This window comes from Elgaria multicarinata, chromosome 5 (assembly GCF_023053635.1).
Source record: "Elgaria multicarinata webbii isolate HBS135686 ecotype San Diego chromosome 5, rElgMul1.1.pri, whole genome shotgun sequence".
Lineage (NCBI taxonomy): Eukaryota > Metazoa > Chordata > Lepidosauria > Squamata > Anguidae > Elgaria > Elgaria multicarinata.
Window position 1 is genome coordinate 117544992 of NC_086175.1, and position 18332 is coordinate 117563323.

At 39.9% G+C, this 18332-nt stretch overlaps 1 protein-coding gene across 1 annotated transcript in view; it reads right to left on the reverse strand.

Annotated features, from left to right (window-relative positions):
- The window catches only part of DYNC2H1 (dynein cytoplasmic 2 heavy chain 1), a 175915-nt gene that overhangs the window by 43653 nt on the left and 113930 nt on the right, over window positions 1-18332 (reverse strand). The window contains exons 75-82 of the mRNA XM_063127107.1: window positions 17524-17596; window positions 15961-16121; window positions 14609-14734; window positions 12478-12588; window positions 11725-11880; window positions 10568-10643; window positions 6795-7006; window positions 5775-5879 (exon numbers count right to left, since the gene is read on the reverse strand). Of these exons, the coding sequence (XP_062983177.1) occupies window positions 5775-5879; window positions 6795-7006; window positions 10568-10643; window positions 11725-11880; window positions 12478-12588; window positions 14609-14734; window positions 15961-16121; window positions 17524-17596 (1020 nt within the window). The remainder of the gene's footprint in view (window positions 1-5774; window positions 5880-6794; window positions 7007-10567; window positions 10644-11724; window positions 11881-12477; window positions 12589-14608; window positions 14735-15960; window positions 16122-17523; window positions 17597-18332) is intronic.

Sequence of the window (18332 nt, forward strand, 5' to 3'; positions counted from 1 at the left end):
CTCCCTTTCATATAGTAGTAGAACCCTCGGGCATCCCATGAAGCGGATTGGTGGGAGAGTCAGGACAGATAAAAGGAAGTACTTCTTCACACAGTGCATAGTTAAATGATGGAACTCACTACCACAGGATGTAGTGATGGCCACCAATTTGGATGGCTTTAAAAGGGGGTTGGATAAATTCCTGGAGAAGATTATCAGTGGCTACTAGTCCTGATAACTATATAGTACCTCCAGTAACAGAGGCAGTATGGTTATAGGAACATAGGAAGCTGTCTTATACTGAGTCAGACTATTGGTCCATCTTCCCAGTATTGTCAACACTGACTGGCAGCTGCTCTCCAGAGTTTCTGGCAAGATATTTTCCTTGCCCTACTAGGAGAAGCCATGGATTGAACTGGGGACCTTCTGTATGCCAAGCATGTGCCCTATCACACTGAGCTATAGCCCCTCACCAGTTGCTGGGGAACATGGGTAGGAGAGTACTTGTGGGTTCCTGGTCAATAGCTAGTTCGCCACTGTGTGAACAGAATGCTGGACTAGATGGATCCTTGGTCTGATCCAGAATGGCTCTTTTTATGTTCTTATCACAAGCTAATGAAATAATTAGATTGGGCACCTGATATCACAAGCAGCCAATGAGGCCTGCTTTTGCATCTTCTTTTTTGCCATATGCTATCTAATAGTCCCTGATTCAAATTTGGAACCATACTATATGGCTATTCTGAGTTCAAAAAGTGTGGCTTGGATGAAATTTTGTTGCTCTGAAGTCTTTGTACTAGCTTGAATTGCCACTAGCAATATTTGAAGAACAGACTACAAATCTTGCCAACATACTCAGTCATCTTTAAACAGTTGCTATGTTAAGTTGCTGGGTGCTTAGATTTATCAACAAATTACTTCATTAGATTTGGCTCATCTCTCCTAAGCTACTAAATGCCCCAATTCATTACTGATGTATTTCCAATATATGATGGAGAACAACAGACACACTGGCTTTTTTGGGGAGTACATGATATTGGCTTCTTTAGATATAACAACAAACAATTTTTTTGTTTGTTATCATGGCTTGTAAACTTATTGTGAACCACAGTTTTCCCTACTTTGTATGAAACAGGAAACTGCAATTTAGAACAAGCCAAAAATGGGATCCTTAAATCTAATACACAATTTGCCTTAAAAAGGCATTGTATCAAGGGCATGCTAAGGACATTTTATGACAGACACTTCCAAAACAGCAGGCAGAGCACAGGGCTCAGAGCTGTGTTCAAAACTCCTTATAGCTGTAGGATATAGTGATGGCCCTTTCATTATGCGGGAATGACGAATTGTTCACTCCACACCTCCACCTCAACCAGGAGGACCTGCCACCACTGTGTTTTCCACCTTTCAGAGTGAGTATTCAGATGGGTGAACTCTTTGAAGAGCTGCGTCAGTTGGAAAACCAGCCAGTGTGGCTCTTCAGGGTGACAGCCGCGCCGAAATTCCTGGCTCTGAGGCCTTAGCTAAACCTAAGGTTTATCCCAGGATCGTCCCGGGGTCGTCCCTGCCTGCTCCCAGGATCCCCTGTGTGTCATTTACATGAACAGGGATGATCCCGGGATAAACCTTAGGTCTAGCTAAGGCCTGAGACGCCTACTCAGCACCAGGCATTGTAAGAGGGGGTGTCCCTAGAGATCACCCGTGGTACTGGCGGTCTCCAGGGACACCGCCTCCCACAATGTGCCAGCTCTTTGGGCAGATATTCTCTTCAGTGAGTTCACCTGCCCTGCAGAATGGATGGCAACCATGGCAATGTGGTAGGGAGGGAGGACAGTAGAGAAGAGGGGAGGACGGACACAGACTGGATGGGAGGGAGGGTGGGAGTGGGGAGGTAGACTGGACGAGTGGGCGGGAGGGGAATAGGTGTGGCAGGCAGTGGGGAGAAGGGAGACAGACATTGAGAGTTGTGGGAGGAGAGAGAAAGAAGCAGTACGTGATAGGAAGAGAGGCAGACATGGGGGAGAGGCAGCAATGGCAGCCAGTGACAATGCCGTGTGTGCTTTCCTGCCTTAGGTGGCAGGAGAATTTGCACTGGTGCTGACTGAATGTGCAACTTCACAACAATAACAAGAACTAGCACTCTATGTAAGATTTCTGTGTCCCGTAATTTATATTACATGAACTAGAAGGTAATAGTGTAAATTTACTGTTCATGTCAAACAAGAATTTGCAGTTATTACTATATACAGTGATAACTACTGATATATATAAATACAGCTGCAGAATACAATAAGTACTGCTTAGACAGGCTATTCCAAAATCCTTTTACTTTGAACATTGCCTGTTCTTTCCTGTGACAATATAATTCAGCTCATAAATGCATCTGTGTGATGCAGTAAGGTTTCAGAGGGGATCCCATGACGCTGCAGTATGCTGCACTGTGCTGCAGCAAATCTCTGGATTCTGCATCAAAGAAGGGTTGAGCTACTTCAGCAATGGCTTTCCATACCGGGAATTTATACAAACACTATTTTAAAAATCAGAAATGCAAAATCAGACTTAAGGTGACAGACTTAAGTTTAATAGTTACTGAAGAGGAATAACTGCAAGGATAATTGCCAATATGACCCATTCTCTTTAATTTATATTTGGAATGAAGTATTTATGTTCAGCTAGTTTACTCTGAAAATCATCTGAAATAACAGTCCTTTAATTCACTTCAACTTCTTTTTCTTTTTAAATGTTGAAATGGTTAATCAGAGGCCGACATGAAGTCAAGGATAGGAATAGATTTCCTGATAAAACTGGGGCTTTTCTATTTCCTTCAATAGATCTTGGAAAAGTGAGCATGTATTTACTTTTAAGTAGGCAACTGCATGTTGAACTCAGTATTCAGTGCAAGAAAAATGTAGCCTGTGAATGAGCTGAGAGGCTAAATGAAAGCATGTAGCTATAACTCCTTTCCTGTCCAAAATGATTTACTAATATTAATTTTATTTAATCATCATCAAATCTCAGAGCAACTCATACCACAGTGTAACTGAGCCCCACACATATTTATGCATTTTGTAAATATAAATTAAAGCTATTTGCATTTTCCCCTGCTCTTTCTGAATCTGGCCTCAAATGTGTTAATTTTGTCATATGTAGCTATCACCAAACTCACCTAATCTAGTCACTAGTTAACACCATTCCAGTCGTTCCTCCACATTGGCAGTTTCAATCCCAATGAAAATGAAATACACTATTATTTAAAAGACTTCTCTTGTTAATGTTATTTCTTATCAGATAGTGATGAATATGTGCAATTATCACTTAAGATCTAATAATTGGTTCTCTTCCTCCTATGGAAGGAGCCTTTCTCTGATGGAGGAAGCTCCTTCTTTTGGAGGAAGGGAACTGCTGGATTCCACCCACTCTTTATACACAAAAGTATAGGGCTATTCATTTTGTGCAAAACAACCAAAATCAATAATTTTATATGGTACCTGAATGGCAGAGCTACCAAACTGCCTCGTGACTCCATTCCACAGCACACCAATAATGTATGGAGTACAGTTATTGTTTTTGATACATTGTTATTTTGTTTTTAAATTATGTAAGATACCCTGAGCACTGCTTTTACTGTGGAAGGGTGGGATATAAATATCCTAAAATGAATGAATTAAAACACTTAGGAAGGGCAACGCTTGTGGGATATAAGCACACCAGTGGTGTCAGTGGCTAGGGAGGTGCAGCTCCCCATGGGATTTCTCTGCTTCATACATTACTAGAGTGGCATAAGAAGGAGCTAGGGGGTAGCCACACTGCTCAAGTAACACATTAAGCAAGCCCAAATAGCCTCAGGCATTCCTGATAACGTAAGCCCTATCTGAAAGGTTTAGCTAAATATATGAAGTGAAAAATGAAACCGCGTTGGCTTGAACCTGTTCAAACAAAAGTGGTATCAGTATAGAACACAACTGCTTATCTCAAAAAATATTTTAAGACAGTTTTCTTATTATGTAAGCAGTAGCCCCTTGATCGGTTTATGTTCTCCATCTGTTCCTTCTTCCCTAGTACTATTAAAGAAGCCATTTCTTTCCTAGTGATCCTTTAGAAAATACTATAAGACATTACGCATGATAAAATATCACAGTAAATAGAACTCATCTGTGGCTGAAGAAAGCAAAGCACAATGCTTTCCCAACCATGTTTACTGTTTGGCTAGTGGGCTGTTAACTGCAAAAGCACAGATGAGAAGCAAGCAGATCTCGGACTTCCCTTTAACTGCTGGAGGACTGAATGCACGCCACTAAAAGCAGCACTTTAATTGACTTACTAATAGAAATACATTAAATAATTGACTCGAGTATACACTGCACTGCAGTCTATTCACAGCAGCAGGACTCTTTGAATATTTGTGCTGACATCTCACTCAATTCACTGTAATGGTTAATTATCTATCATGAACAGGGTTCAAGTAGCTACTCTGCGATAGTATTTTGGTTTGGGAGAATTTAGCTCATCACATTTAAGGCCTAGGAAAATTATGTCTTGGAGGCGGAGGGGAGGGGTTCCACTAGTAGGCCATATGTTATTATCATAAAGTAAGATTGGTTTAGTTTTACTCACTTTCTGAACATTATTCTGGCTCCTGAACCAATTGGTATTACATCCCACCCAGCATTTTTGGACTTCTTAAACAGCATCTAGACATTTTCGAAATACTTATGCAAACAGAATTCACAAAAGCATTGGACAGATATGTTTATTGCAAGTATATGTAATATTAAAAACCTACCTAAGAAATATTTAATAAAAACTATCCAATTTAGGGTGCAATCCTATCAGAAGCCCATCATCCTTTGAACTCAGAAGTTAATGTCATCCTATGTAGGGTGGGAGGAGTGCGGAGGTGATGACCGCCTCCATGCTCCTCTCGCCTTGCATTTTCAATAGACTGGCGATTTTGCCTGTCTAGCTGGGGCTCTGTGGAGTGGGAGGAAGGAGGTTGGAGCGGCTGGAGGATTCTTTATAAGCTGGCCACCCTGCGCACATAAAGGAATACAGAAATGTACTGGCAATGCTCTCAGCAACGTAACTGAACTCTTCATGTACAAACTGCAGTATATCTTAGCAGGAGGGGGATTTTTCACATGGAAATCTCACTAGAGAACCCAAGTTCCCCAATTCTATAACAGAGTGAGAGTCCTTGGCACCTGTATCAGCGAAGTGTTCCTCCCCCTATGGGGAGAGAAATGTCTTCTACTTCTCGAGTCCTGGCTAAGGGAGAGGCAAGCAATGCCTTTGCCATACTTCATTTGGTTCAACAACGCAATGCAGGAGTCATAGCACAGTGGTAAAACACATTCTTTGCATGTAGAAAGTCCCAGGTTCAATCCCCAGCACCTGCAGGTATGACTAGGAAAGAATCCTGTCTGTAACACTGGAGAGCTGCTGTCAGTCAGTGTTGACAATACTGCACTAGATGGAGCAATGGAGCAACTCAGCAGAAAGCTGCTTCCTGTGTTCCTGAGCTCGGGACAACCATTCTTTATGCAGGTAGAGAGTCACCATCTCCTTCGTCTGAACCTCACTCCATTCACCCTGTTATCCCTGCTAATAAAATACATTCCTTGTCTCTGCCTAAAATGGAATGAACAGAATTTTTCAGTTGAACAAATCTCACCTGCACAATTAATCATGGAAGACTTCTTTAAAAATAAAATATTAATAAACAGAGGCGATCCCTTCAGCAAATGACATTTCAGATCTAGATGATAATCAGCCAAAAGAAAGAAAGTAAAACTTACTAAAGAACTGATCATTCGTTGAGATGAGCGTGCAATGTTGGCAGGCAGGCCAAAGAAATCAGGCTTATCATCTTCTGGAAGGCTTTCAATAACATGGCGGTAATCCTATGCAGAATATTAAATATATTGTAAAAATCTCTGAGTAATCATAGTTCAATGAAATCTAGGGCCTAATCCACACCAAGCAGGATATAGCAATATGCAAGTGGTATGCAATGGGCCCCAACCGTTGTCAGTGCACTTCAATGCTGCTATAAAGCAGTAGTGTGGCTCCTGCCTTTTATATACTGCTTTCATAACGCTTCCATAGTGCAATATCCTGCTTGGTGTAGATTAGGCCTAGGTAAACACGTGAATAATTTACTTGGAAAATAAAATGCATATCTAGATCTTTTCATTTATGGTCTTAGCAAAGTGAGTTCTGAATACATCTGGATAAGGGAATAATTTTGAAATCTGCTTTTTAGAAATGATAACTATTATTCAATCTAAAGCCACACAGAACTGAAATATGCTTGTATCTTTAACTTGGGAAATAATTTGAAGCTTAATAGCAAAAGAAGAACCATTGCACTCAGTGAAACATTTGCGAAAATATATTTAGGATTGTACTGCATAATTAGTTAATTAAAATAACAGAGCTAGTTTAAAAATAACTCCCCACCCCACCCCCACCCCGTATTCAAATAAGGGAAGGGGATTTTTTAAAAAAAGGTATTACTCCCAATGTAAACAACAATGAATCCAGCAGAAGGCTACATCTCCTCTGGTGTGACTGCAGTTTGGACACAGCTCTCATATGGTACCTACAAGTCTTTAGTCTCTGAGCCTCTCTCTGATTTTATCAGCTTTCAGGAGAGTAGGTTTCAACAGGCCAGCAGCCCTAATAGAGCATGCCTTCAGTAGTAGCAAAGCTGATCTCACAATTAAGCAACAAGAAATATAAGCATCTGCCCATTTAATAAAGCCAAAGAAAATTAATTTTAGTTGAACATCTGATAAGAAGGAAAACATACTCACCAATATATTGCAGGAGCTAGGTAGAGAGATGGAATATGGAAATCTGCTCATCTTCTTGCCCCGGAAATTTGAGTCAGCAATGACTCTAGAATTAAAAAACTGTTCTAGGTAGGAACGAAGGACTCTCATATCAAAGTAATTATCTATACGGCCTCCATATATAGCATTTTCCAATAAACCATGCACAAATTCCCACTGAAAGACTTTTGCACCTGTAAATCATTAAATATAAACCAAGTTAAAATATGGCACAATGACTTGGTTGCAGATTACTTCATTTCATCATTAAAACTATCTTTAATACAGTGGGGAAATATATTCTCCTGTCATGTAGTGACTCATGTCTATGTAGATGACCTAATGTTTTCATTTAACTGTGGCATTACCTCCAATGTAGATCCCTATGGAGCCCTAACTGCTTTGGCCTGAGGGACATTAGCCAGTGTGATTTTTCTTATGTTAATCTGTAATCACTCTGAACAGCTGAAGAGACACGCTTGAAAGTGAACTATAAAGTGAACTATATATTACGCAGGACCGGGAAGAGAATTTAAAAGCAAATACTAGGTGCACTGGAACTCTCTCCTTCTACAAGTTCAGTAAATCGTGTCCCAATCCAATAGTTCCCTATGCACAAAGGAATTCCTGTCTAAACAAGGTTTGCACTGTTAACTTCAGTGTTTGGACAATTCTGTACAAGTATTCCCGTAATGCATATGGGGCTTTCTCCAACACAGCTGCCTTGCACGCGGTGTTTTGAAAAACTTCTGAATTAATACTAAACTCCTTCTGCACTTCTCTGAGTGCTAAACACTCTGGGTGAAGGGAAAGGGCATGTGTTGCTAGGCAGTGGGAGGTGTTGCTGGGTTTACACAGGGCAGTTTTCTGAAAAAGAATGCAAAATATTTTAATCCAGTGTTCATCATGATTTGCTCTGGAAAAGAAGTTCAGCATTTTCCACTTATTATTTTTGTTATGGTTTTGGAGATCACCTTTAAGGTCAGTTGAACCACAGTTTAAGAATAGAATGCTAGCACAACACTCCCATAAAACACAGGAATACATGTACTGTGTCACAATCATTGGCTCACAGAGTCATTCCACTGACAATCTCTTCATTTTCATTATGGATGCTAGTTAATTTAAATTAATATTGGATCCATGCAACAAAAGCATCTTTTGTAAAAACCCTATAAGAACATAAGAAGAGCCATGCTGCATCAGACCAAGAGTCTATCTACTCCAGCACTCTGTGCACACAGTGGCCAACCAGCCATCAGCCAAGGACCAACAAAGCAGGAGATGGTGCAACAGCACCCTCCTATCCATGTGCCCCAGCAACTGGTGCACATAAGCTTACTGCCTCACTAGCAGCCATTGATAGCCTTCTTGCCCTGCAATTTATCCAATCCTGGAGCCAGGGAGAAAGGAGTAGGCAGAGGGAACATTGGCCTGCTCCAGTTGGTCTTCCCTCCTTCAGGAGCAGGGCTATCCCATCAGCCCTGTTGCTGGTCCACTTAATTTCTCTTTCTCTCTCTCTCTTCCCTCCCCAACCCCTTTTCTTTGTGCGCCATTTCTTTTTTAGATGGTAAACCTCAGGGCAGGGACTGTCTTCTTTGCGAATTGATTGTAAATCGCTCCGGGAGCCATCTTGGGCTGAGGAGTGGGCTAAAAATACAATATATAAATAAATAACTCAACCCTTTGTGTTAACCCTTTAAGCCATCACAACATCTTGTGGTAGTGAATTCCATTTGTTAACTATGAGCTGTGTGAAGACATACTTCCTTTATCTGTCCTGGATATCTCACCAATCAGCTTCATGGGATGACCCCAGGTTCTAGTACTATGGGAGAGGATGCATAATTTTGTACAGCTCTATCCAGTCTCCTCTTAGCCTCCTTTTCCCCAAGCTAAACAATCCCAGCTGTTGTAACCTTCCTTCACAGGGAAGGTGCTCCAGTCCATTTTAGCTACCCTTTTCTGCACTTTTCCCAGCTCTACGTTATCTTTTTTTAGGTGTGGTCACCAGAACTATACACAATATTCTAAATGTGGTTGCACCATAGATATGTCTCAGCCACTGTATATGTCTCTGAGAGAGTCTGTCTATGCTTTTCATCTTCCTGGACTGCTTCACTGCAGGGGGCAAGAGACATACTGTCAGGCAGAGGGATTAGCAACGGAGTGGAGTTTAGGAAATCTGAGATCTGGGGAACAGACTCTTTCTACCCCTAAGGCAGCAATGGAGAAAAGTAAACTTAAGAGCCAAGCTTGAGAGCCAATGTGACCTCAGCAAGCTAATAAGCGGCATCCCAGCCTCCATCCAGAGCTATTTACATCATTATCAACATCTATCTCTCACTGAGCATTACTAAAGCAGTCAGGGGCATGGGTGGGTGGGGAGAGGAAGTGGACAAGGGAGCTGCTGAGAGAGGCAAAAGAAGCCAAGGAGACAGGGAATATATGAAAATAGGTCTGTTCAGTCTACAAATTTGGCATGCTCATAGTGTGCAACTATATTCCAAATCAGCTCCCAGCCCCAACGTTTTTTCTCTGAAAACAAACTGAGCTAGAGAAGAACAGGGGGTGGGGCTGCTTCTCCCAGTGCTGCCTGCTTACTTTGCTCCCACTCCAGCTGCAGTTAGAGCAGAGAGGGAGGGAGGGAGGGAGGGAGAGAGAGAGAGAGAGAGAGAGGGAGGCCTTCTTGCCTCTGTGTCTGGTAATTGAAACCTACACCCCATGTTTATGGGTTGTATTCATGCACATTACACTATTCAGTGGACATCTTGCTGATATTTAAACACAACAGGCACAATGCCTGCAACTCTAAGCCTAATGTATTTCAGTGGGAAACAGTTAAGTAAGCACTTAAACTTCTTATTGAAATTAATGGCTTCTTGAAGTGCTCGAATACACCCAAAGTTTATACCATACATTGTCATAAGTCACAACTGTTTGTTAAATTTGTATCCTACTTCCCATCAAAGTGGTTCTGACATCACCTCTTCTTATTCTGAATGCAATTCAGACTGCTCAAAATTGAGAGGTGTGGACTGCATCTACGAAAATAAAACCTCAAACTTGCTTTCTTGAGACTGAGATGGCTTAAGTACAGCAGATAGTTAAACAGAATTAAAGCCTCTATATTATTATTATTATTATTATTATTATTATTATTATTATTATTATTTATTTATATAGCACCATCAATGTACATGGTGCTGTACAGAGTAAAACAGTAAATAGCAAGACCCTGCCGCATAGGCTTACAATCTAATAAAATCATAGTAAAACAATAAGGAGGGGAAGAGAATGCAAACAGGTACAGGGAAGGGTAAGCAGGCACAGGGTAGGGAAAAACTAACAGTAGAAAGTAATGACTTTGAACTGAGATGCTTCAGCAAATATTTTTGGGCATGGTCAAATTTATGAATGTTTAATTGGCCATCATTCATAATTATGCCAACAGTTATGTTCACATGTCAACAGCTATTGGTCATTATTCATCATTATGTGAACAGCTACGCATTCTAATAAAACTGCCATAATATTTTACAAAGATTGTCTTATAGAGAGAGATTTCATGAATATTAATGCATATATACTCATGTGTCTTTTAATAATTGATTTTAAACCAGCCTCCAAGGATAATATGATTTTGAATTTGGACAAAAAGTGGTATCTTGGATCAATGGCCTACACGATTTATGGTTTCAGAAATGCTAAGTCAGACAAAGAAATCAGGATCCCCTGAAAATATGTTGACTCACCATCAAAGAGTCTGTCAATAATATCATATCCTGCACGAAGATCAGATAAAGAAAATTCATAAAATTTTGTCCAGCCCTATAAAAGAAAAAGTAGTTGGTATTACTCATTGTACAACAAATATTAAATGTCCATGACCACATGATGATTAAAGAAACTCATGTACCATGTGCAATTTCAGGTGAAAAAAATGCCCTCAAAACTAAACACATGAAGTTCTGACGTCTCAGTGAATCATGCCTGACAGGTAAGAATTAAAGCAAGAATACCCATACTAGCCTACTAACCTATATATCAATCAACAACCCAGGATTTCCAGGGCCATTCTTGACCTAGGAGACCATGAAGCACACTGATGTCCTTCTCTTGCTGTCAGTCACTACAAACGCAAACTAGTGTTTCTGAGTTGTGCAACGCTCCAGAATGCTGAATTAATTTCCAGTGCTTTCAGCTTTAATTGGGTTGGTGGGGGGTTAACACTGAGGTTTAACGTAAGTTTTAAATTCTTTTAAATTCAAGGGTTTCCCACAACACCAAATGTGCAAATTCTAATCAATTACGGAGGCACAAGACAACCTTGGTTCTGGGAAAGAGCCCTAGCTCATTTAAATCATCATGACCTTCAAAAATAAAAGAAGGAAGAGCAAGCATCAATTTGGCAAAAATAAAACACCCAGTGGGCAGCTTTCTTAAAGCATTGATCCAAATCAAACAAACTGTAAGCATTTAAGACAGCTGCATGGCCTGTAGGCATTTAAAACAGCTTCCTTCAACCAAAAAGCTAATTTGGAAAAACAAGGATCAGTCATTACATAGTAACAGCTCCTTTAGTACAACTAAATAGTTGAAGCTAGTTGGGCTGACCGTGGGATCTTGGGTTAGGAGGATATGGGGCAACAGCTACGATACGAAATAATATGTTTATTTGTACAGCTTGTTCCACACAGTAGAAATAATATTTAGTTTTCTCGGAAGAAAAGAAATCACTGAATTTACCCTAGCCCTGCAAGTGTGCATAGGGCTCCAGTCTTAATTTGTCAGCACTGGTCTTTATGGTTCTGCCTTTACAATCACGGAACAGAATGTGCACAATTAATTTTAATTTAATTAGTACTTGAAACATAAGAGAAAAATAGTAACAATGAATAAGACTCTTTACCTGAGGAATATAATTCCTTCTTTCTTGACATGCAGCGTGAAACCAAGCCAGGCTAAAGAGAGCATGGGCTCGAGATAAATTACCCTTTTTGCTAATTTGCTCTGGCATCCAAGATTCATATGTTCGCATTAAGTTCTTTTTTAGTCCTGGAGGTGCCTGTGGGAGAAAATAATGCCTTCCTGTAACAATAGTATGGCCTGTATTCTGAGTTATGCAAGTAGACATCTACTCACACACTGCCCCCTGCAGTGTCCCCCAAATACAGGGTGTGCAGTGAGTAGCAATAGGAGGGAGGAAACAGCACAAACATGCTACTCTTGCATAAGCTGCTTTCTCCTAGTTTGGGCTTATTATTACCTACTCACATTGCAGCCCTCTGCACCATAGCCCTGGCTTTTTCTAAGAATCCCCCAACTCTCAGAAGGGCATTTGAGGCAGTAAGCATGTGTGCACCAGTTGCTGGGGAACATGGGCGGGAGGGTGCTATTGCACCATGTCCTACTTGTTCATCCCTGGCCGATAGCTGGTTTGCCCCTGTGTGAACAGAGTGCTGGACTAGATGGACCCTTGGTCTGATCCAGCAGGACTCTTCTTATGTTCTTATTATCAAGATACACAGAGGGCTGAAATGGCGAGGGGGCATGAAAGCCCCACTGGATAAGCAGACTTCCTCAAGATACAACTCCGTGTTGTTTTAAGTGACATTTCATTTGGTAAAGGCGCCACTTTGTTATTTTGAAAGTAATATCTTACCTCATACGTTATCTTCAAACTTGACTGGAGCAAAATGGGAGAAAACTTTGGATGGACTTCAGCAGTTAGCCAAAGACGAAAACCGGGCTGGGGCTGCAGATTATTCAGTTCCTGTAACAATAACAACAACAATAATAATAATAATAATACAAAAGATAACAATGTAATAACAGACCTATGCAAGAAATGCCATCAATTCCAAGAAACAATAAACCATGTAACAGGAGGATGTAAAATTCTGGTAGGAATGGACTAGACAGACAGACACAATACAGCTGCAAAAATAATTCACCAACAATTGGCCATCAAATTCAACCTTATCTAACAACCTCGATTGTAAGCCTATGCGGCAGAGTCTTGCTATTTACTGTTTTAATCTATACAGCACCATGTACATTGATGGTGCTATATAAATAAATAATAATAATAATAATAATAATAATAATAATAATAATAATAATACTCACCCGAAACAATCTTGGAAAATGCAGACCATAAAATTTACTGGGACAGAACAATTCATACTGACAAAACAATACCTTGCAACCGACCACACATAACGGTCATAGACAAAAAAGAAAACACACATTGACATAGGAATACAGAATGACAAAAATGTTGTTGAAAAGGAAGAAAGAAAAATATACACCATTGGCCATGGAAGTCAAAGAACTATGGCAACAGGAAAAAGTCACAATTATTCCGTTAGTCACATCAGTCACCGGCATCACATAAAAAACTATACAGAAAACCTTCAGAAACTGGGCCTACCAAAATACATCCACACCGACATCCAGAAAGCAGTCAAAACATAATTCAACAAGTCAGTTTCCTGAGTTCGGATGTCACAGGCAACTGTGGTTAGTTTAAAAGTGGAAGTTTTCAATCTCTTGTGGTATGTAAAACAGGATGAGAGGGGAAAAGGTGCACAACCATTCACAGACAAGAATCATGGTTATGTCTGAACTGGGCTTCCAACAGCATTTTCTTGACTTTTGGTTTGTTGCTTGATTATTGGGAAGGCAAGGGAGAACCCTGACCCTAGACAGCATAGATTTTTAGGTAGGTTAAAGATGGCTGCTCCAGTGTGATTTTTCCCCCCCTATGGGATTTCAATGCCTTTGTAAGGGCTGTAAGCTGCTAAATGCCTCTTGCATAAATGATTTATGGATATTGTAAGTATTTCAACTGGGTGTCCAACTATCCCTCCCTTCCTCTGTATGCGTGTGTGTGAATAGACCATGCTGACGGAGCTTGTATCTGCTATATACATACTTTCAGAATGATCATTCAAAAGAGTATGGCTTCATATCTCATAATATCCAGTCATTGATATGTTCCCTTGAAGCAATTAGTAATAACAACAATTGTATAAAACTAGTGGTAGTTCAATTTTGTATATGATACTGTTCCCTTAGATGTATGTTGTCATGAAACTGCATGTATACGCGGTCCAACGGCTATAACTACTACTAAACTTTGAGTTTGTTCTGACTCTATACTGTTAGCTTCACCCTTCCCGGTGCCTGTTTACACTTCCCTGTGCCTGTTTGCATTCTCCTTCCCTTCTTATTGTTTACTACAACTTTATTAGATTGTAAGCCTATGCGGCAGGGTCTTGCTATTTACTGTGTTATCTGTACAGCACCATGTACATCGATGGTGCTATATAAATAAATAATAATAATAATAATACTTGGGAACAGTTAACAATGGAGATACAGATCTTTCCAAAAATGATTATGAGGCCTTAGAAAAAGTAAATTTGTATACGCTGAACATGTTTTTTACAATCAGTCTATTTTGCTTAGCATTTAAACATATGTTGCAAGCATCACTTTGACATGTGTGCTACAGTGCAATCCTATGCATTTATACTTGGAAATAAGCCTCACTGAGTCCATCTGGAACTTACTCCCAAATAAGTATGCACAGGATTGCAGTCTTAGTGATATTTGTATACACTTATTTTATTCATTTCATTTGATTTAAAAATAACTGGCAAATGTTATAGTGATGCTGGCGGAGTTATGGTCAATAGAGTGACATGAATGACTTAAATTTTCTAGCTACCAACATTTGCCACAGAAGAAAGCCTGAGGGCTTCTGAATTATGCATACTCTCTCTTACCTTTTCCAATACCGGAAGCCATGACACGACAAGATGCAAATTTTTCAAACAGAGCCATTCTCCATTCCGTGCACATTCTTTTACAGTCTGAATAGCTAGATCAGCTTGGCCCTGGCCCATTGCAACCTAAAAAAAGTTCAAATGTTCTAGTTTATTATGGAAATCATCTTTTGGGGGGTCCTGCAGATGAAACACTACAGTTGGATACAGGATTCTAACACTATAGCCTTGAAAATGTGCTAAATAGCACAGAATGCCAAGTTTGGATTTACTCTTGGCACCCATTTGTAAATCATTTTGGATCTCATCTTCCATAATGAATGGAAATCAGATTACCGCTTACTGGGAAGGAAAACGAAACTATAACATTGGAGACATATCAATACAGGTAGTTTTCATTTGTTCTCTGTCTTTATAATCAACATCTTTATTTCAGTGTAAGTTATAAATAAGGAAGGGCACTTTTCTTATTTTTATTAGAAGGAAGCACAGTTACAAGATTCCACTATTTCCAGTGGATCTCTTTGATCCACTGGAGAAAGGGGCCAGTGCCCTCCATAGGATGGAAACACCTCTGAGTAACAGTGGGATTTTATATTTCCCAAGTGGAGAAACCAACATGTTTCCCTTTCTGGTTCCCAGCAACTCTAGGGGCAACTTCAGGTCCAATATTTTAAGCATCACATGACAAACAGAGTCTAATTTGAATGTCTGCAGATCTCTCCTTTCCCACTTCATCTTGGTACTCTGAACATGCAGACACTGTGACCAGATTCAGACGACACTCTGGCTCACTGTGGTTTTTTTAAACCCATAACGAGATGTCACGCCTGGTTGCATATCCAACCCTGCTCGAGGATTGTCTTGTCATGCGAACCTGGTGAGTGTGGGTTATGTAAGGGTTAAAAATAATGTCTTTAACCCTCACATGACCCACGCTCACTATGTTTGCACGATACGACAACCCCTGAGCAGAAGTTGCATATTCAAAATGGTGCCTATATGTGCCCCACAGCCTCACTTTGGGTTAAATAATCTACGATGGCCTGTCATGTCATGTGAACAAGCCCTGTGACTTCACCGTCAGTCAGTGTGTGTGTTTTCCTACCTATCTCCTGTCCTCAAGTTGACCTTATCATGCCAGTTTCATCAGACTATATCCTTTGAATGTGCCCTCAGAGTAGAATTTAAGACAAAGCAGATGTTGAAGATAACCATTTCAGAAACAAATGTAGGCTACAGCCATGAGATTTTTCTTGAGTCCAAAGGATATTAAGTAAAGGAGAAACCATCCATGAACCCTATTAATACAAATAATTTGTGGGTTTTTTCTTGGACTATGAGAGACTTGCCTGGTGGTAGCATTCCCCATTTCTTTCAACACTTGCAAGTTCTTGTAATTCCTGAGAAGGATCAGCACCAGGAGAAATAATAATCAAGATGGGTTCAATTTCTAATGTTTCTTTGTACAGACGTTTAAGATTTAACGGTGGTGGTGACAACTCTTTAATCCCTAGAAATTGATAGAATTTGAAATAAAATAAAATATCAGTAAAGCTGGGAATGCATTTTGAGTAGCCATTTCTTCCCATCTGTGGGGTGAACAGATGAACATACATCATTTCCTGAAGCTTCCCAAGTTTCAGACTCTAGTTCAAACACAATATAAATCTCTGACACATAAAACATCATGGTATATAAAATCATACTGCAAAATCAAGATAGTAAACTACAACAGGATGGATGCTGTCACAAGATATCGACCTTCCTTTCTCCTGATGTTGAAACTGGTGATAAAAGTGCCTATGTTGGAAACATATTAGTTAAAAATACCATAACTCAGCTGTATGCCCATATATACAAATAGCAGTGTTACAAGAAAGATCAATTCAGCACTAAAATTACACCACCTCTACGGGTAAAATGATGAAAGTGTGTGTGTGTGTGTAACTTATAAACCTAAGCTACCCCCTTCTAAACTCTTCACAAAGGCAAAAGTCTTCATGAAAGGTCTCCTGTTCAGAACTACCATGTGACAACTGCCATGCCATTTGCTTGTCAGTGTATTAAGAAACTACATGTTCCTGTTCAGTGTATCTGATGAGTATTTTTCACACTTCCCTGAGAAAGCACAAGTTACCATCTAGATAACTAGACATAAAAGGCAAGATGGGAACAGTGAGAAGTGTTGTTTCTTCTACTGATATAGGCTGAAGTGTTCATGGACAGCAGGCAAGGATGAAAAGCATCCTGATTACTGGGCCCACAAGACTGCTATGAAGCATACAGTACCTAGCTGGCCATGACATCTCCTTCACTGGAACATTTGGCATGGAAACATTTTGACATTTTAACAGTATTTAATAATAACATGCCTAGGTCTGATCCAGCATGGTACTTCTCATGTTATGTTCTTAAATTCCTCCCCTCATACATGACGGAGGAGAGAAGAGGGAACATGCAAGTCTGAGTCTTGGCATGGCATATTCTCATCATGGAAACCATGGGGTTTCATTATATCTAAACTGGGCCAGGATATTGATAGGAACTCCAGATAAAGGCTGTAATCCAATGAAACATATACATAGCAAATCAGAGCATTTCCATATATAGAACAGATTTTCAAAGCTAAAATCCCATCAATCAGCTGTTTGGAAGGAAAAGGGGAAGAATCCAGATCCTTCACACCTCCCCTCCCATAAAACCAATTGTCAGGATTTTAGCTTTCAGAAAGGGGCTCTATATGCAGCTTCAGCCACTGGTTCACAAACGTGCAAAACCTAGTCGCATATGTAGTTCTCTGTCCTGATAGGGACACATATGTGGACACCTTCTTTAGCATACATAGTACCCCTAGCGGAATCAAGGTGAAAATATTTTATATTGCATGATATTTTAAAACAGTAACAACTTACCCAGAGCTTTACATGCAAAAAGGGCCATCGCACTCTGTAGCCTATCTGGCCTGACAGCTTGGACCACAAGCACCTTGAAATAAATATATTCAGATTAGGATCCCAACACATTATGAAACACCAGTGTGCCTAACTACCACATGATGGACACAAAGGCATTACAGAAAGTTTTACTTGAAAAGCCACAATGAGCTAGAGATGAAATGTAGAGACTGGTTTTGCTTTTTAAAAGTATGGGATTTTTTTTAACAACACTACATAAAGTTGATTTCTGGATATGTTACAGTGATGAAGAACTAAACAAATCAATTATTCCGATAGTAAGAATCTTTGTTATAAAAAATAAAATAAAACATAAAAGCAAACAAAAACACAGTGGCATATCTATGTTCTCTTTAATAATCAATTCTTACACTGTCACAAATCCTTTGCTTCTAGTGCATCAAACTTTCACAACCTTTGTTTAGTTACCACTGCTTATCCACAGCAATCCTATTCCACAGAGGCTATTTGTGAAGAGTCCTCCACTTTCCACAGTATCTCTCCATTCCACACAGCAATCTCAATTTCCCACAAAGCTGGTCACCAAGAACACTCAAAAATTTTTCAAGTTCAGCTATGCCATGTCTAATGGATCACCCTTATCTATATATTTGATGACACTTTCAGATTATTAACACTCGAAGAGTAGTCAACAATCTGAAAGTGTCAACAAGCCCCAACAGAAAAACATACAGCACCACTCTCTGGAGCAGCCGGCTTGATGAATTGCTGAGGAGTCCTGGCTAATGACAAAGCTACCTTCTACA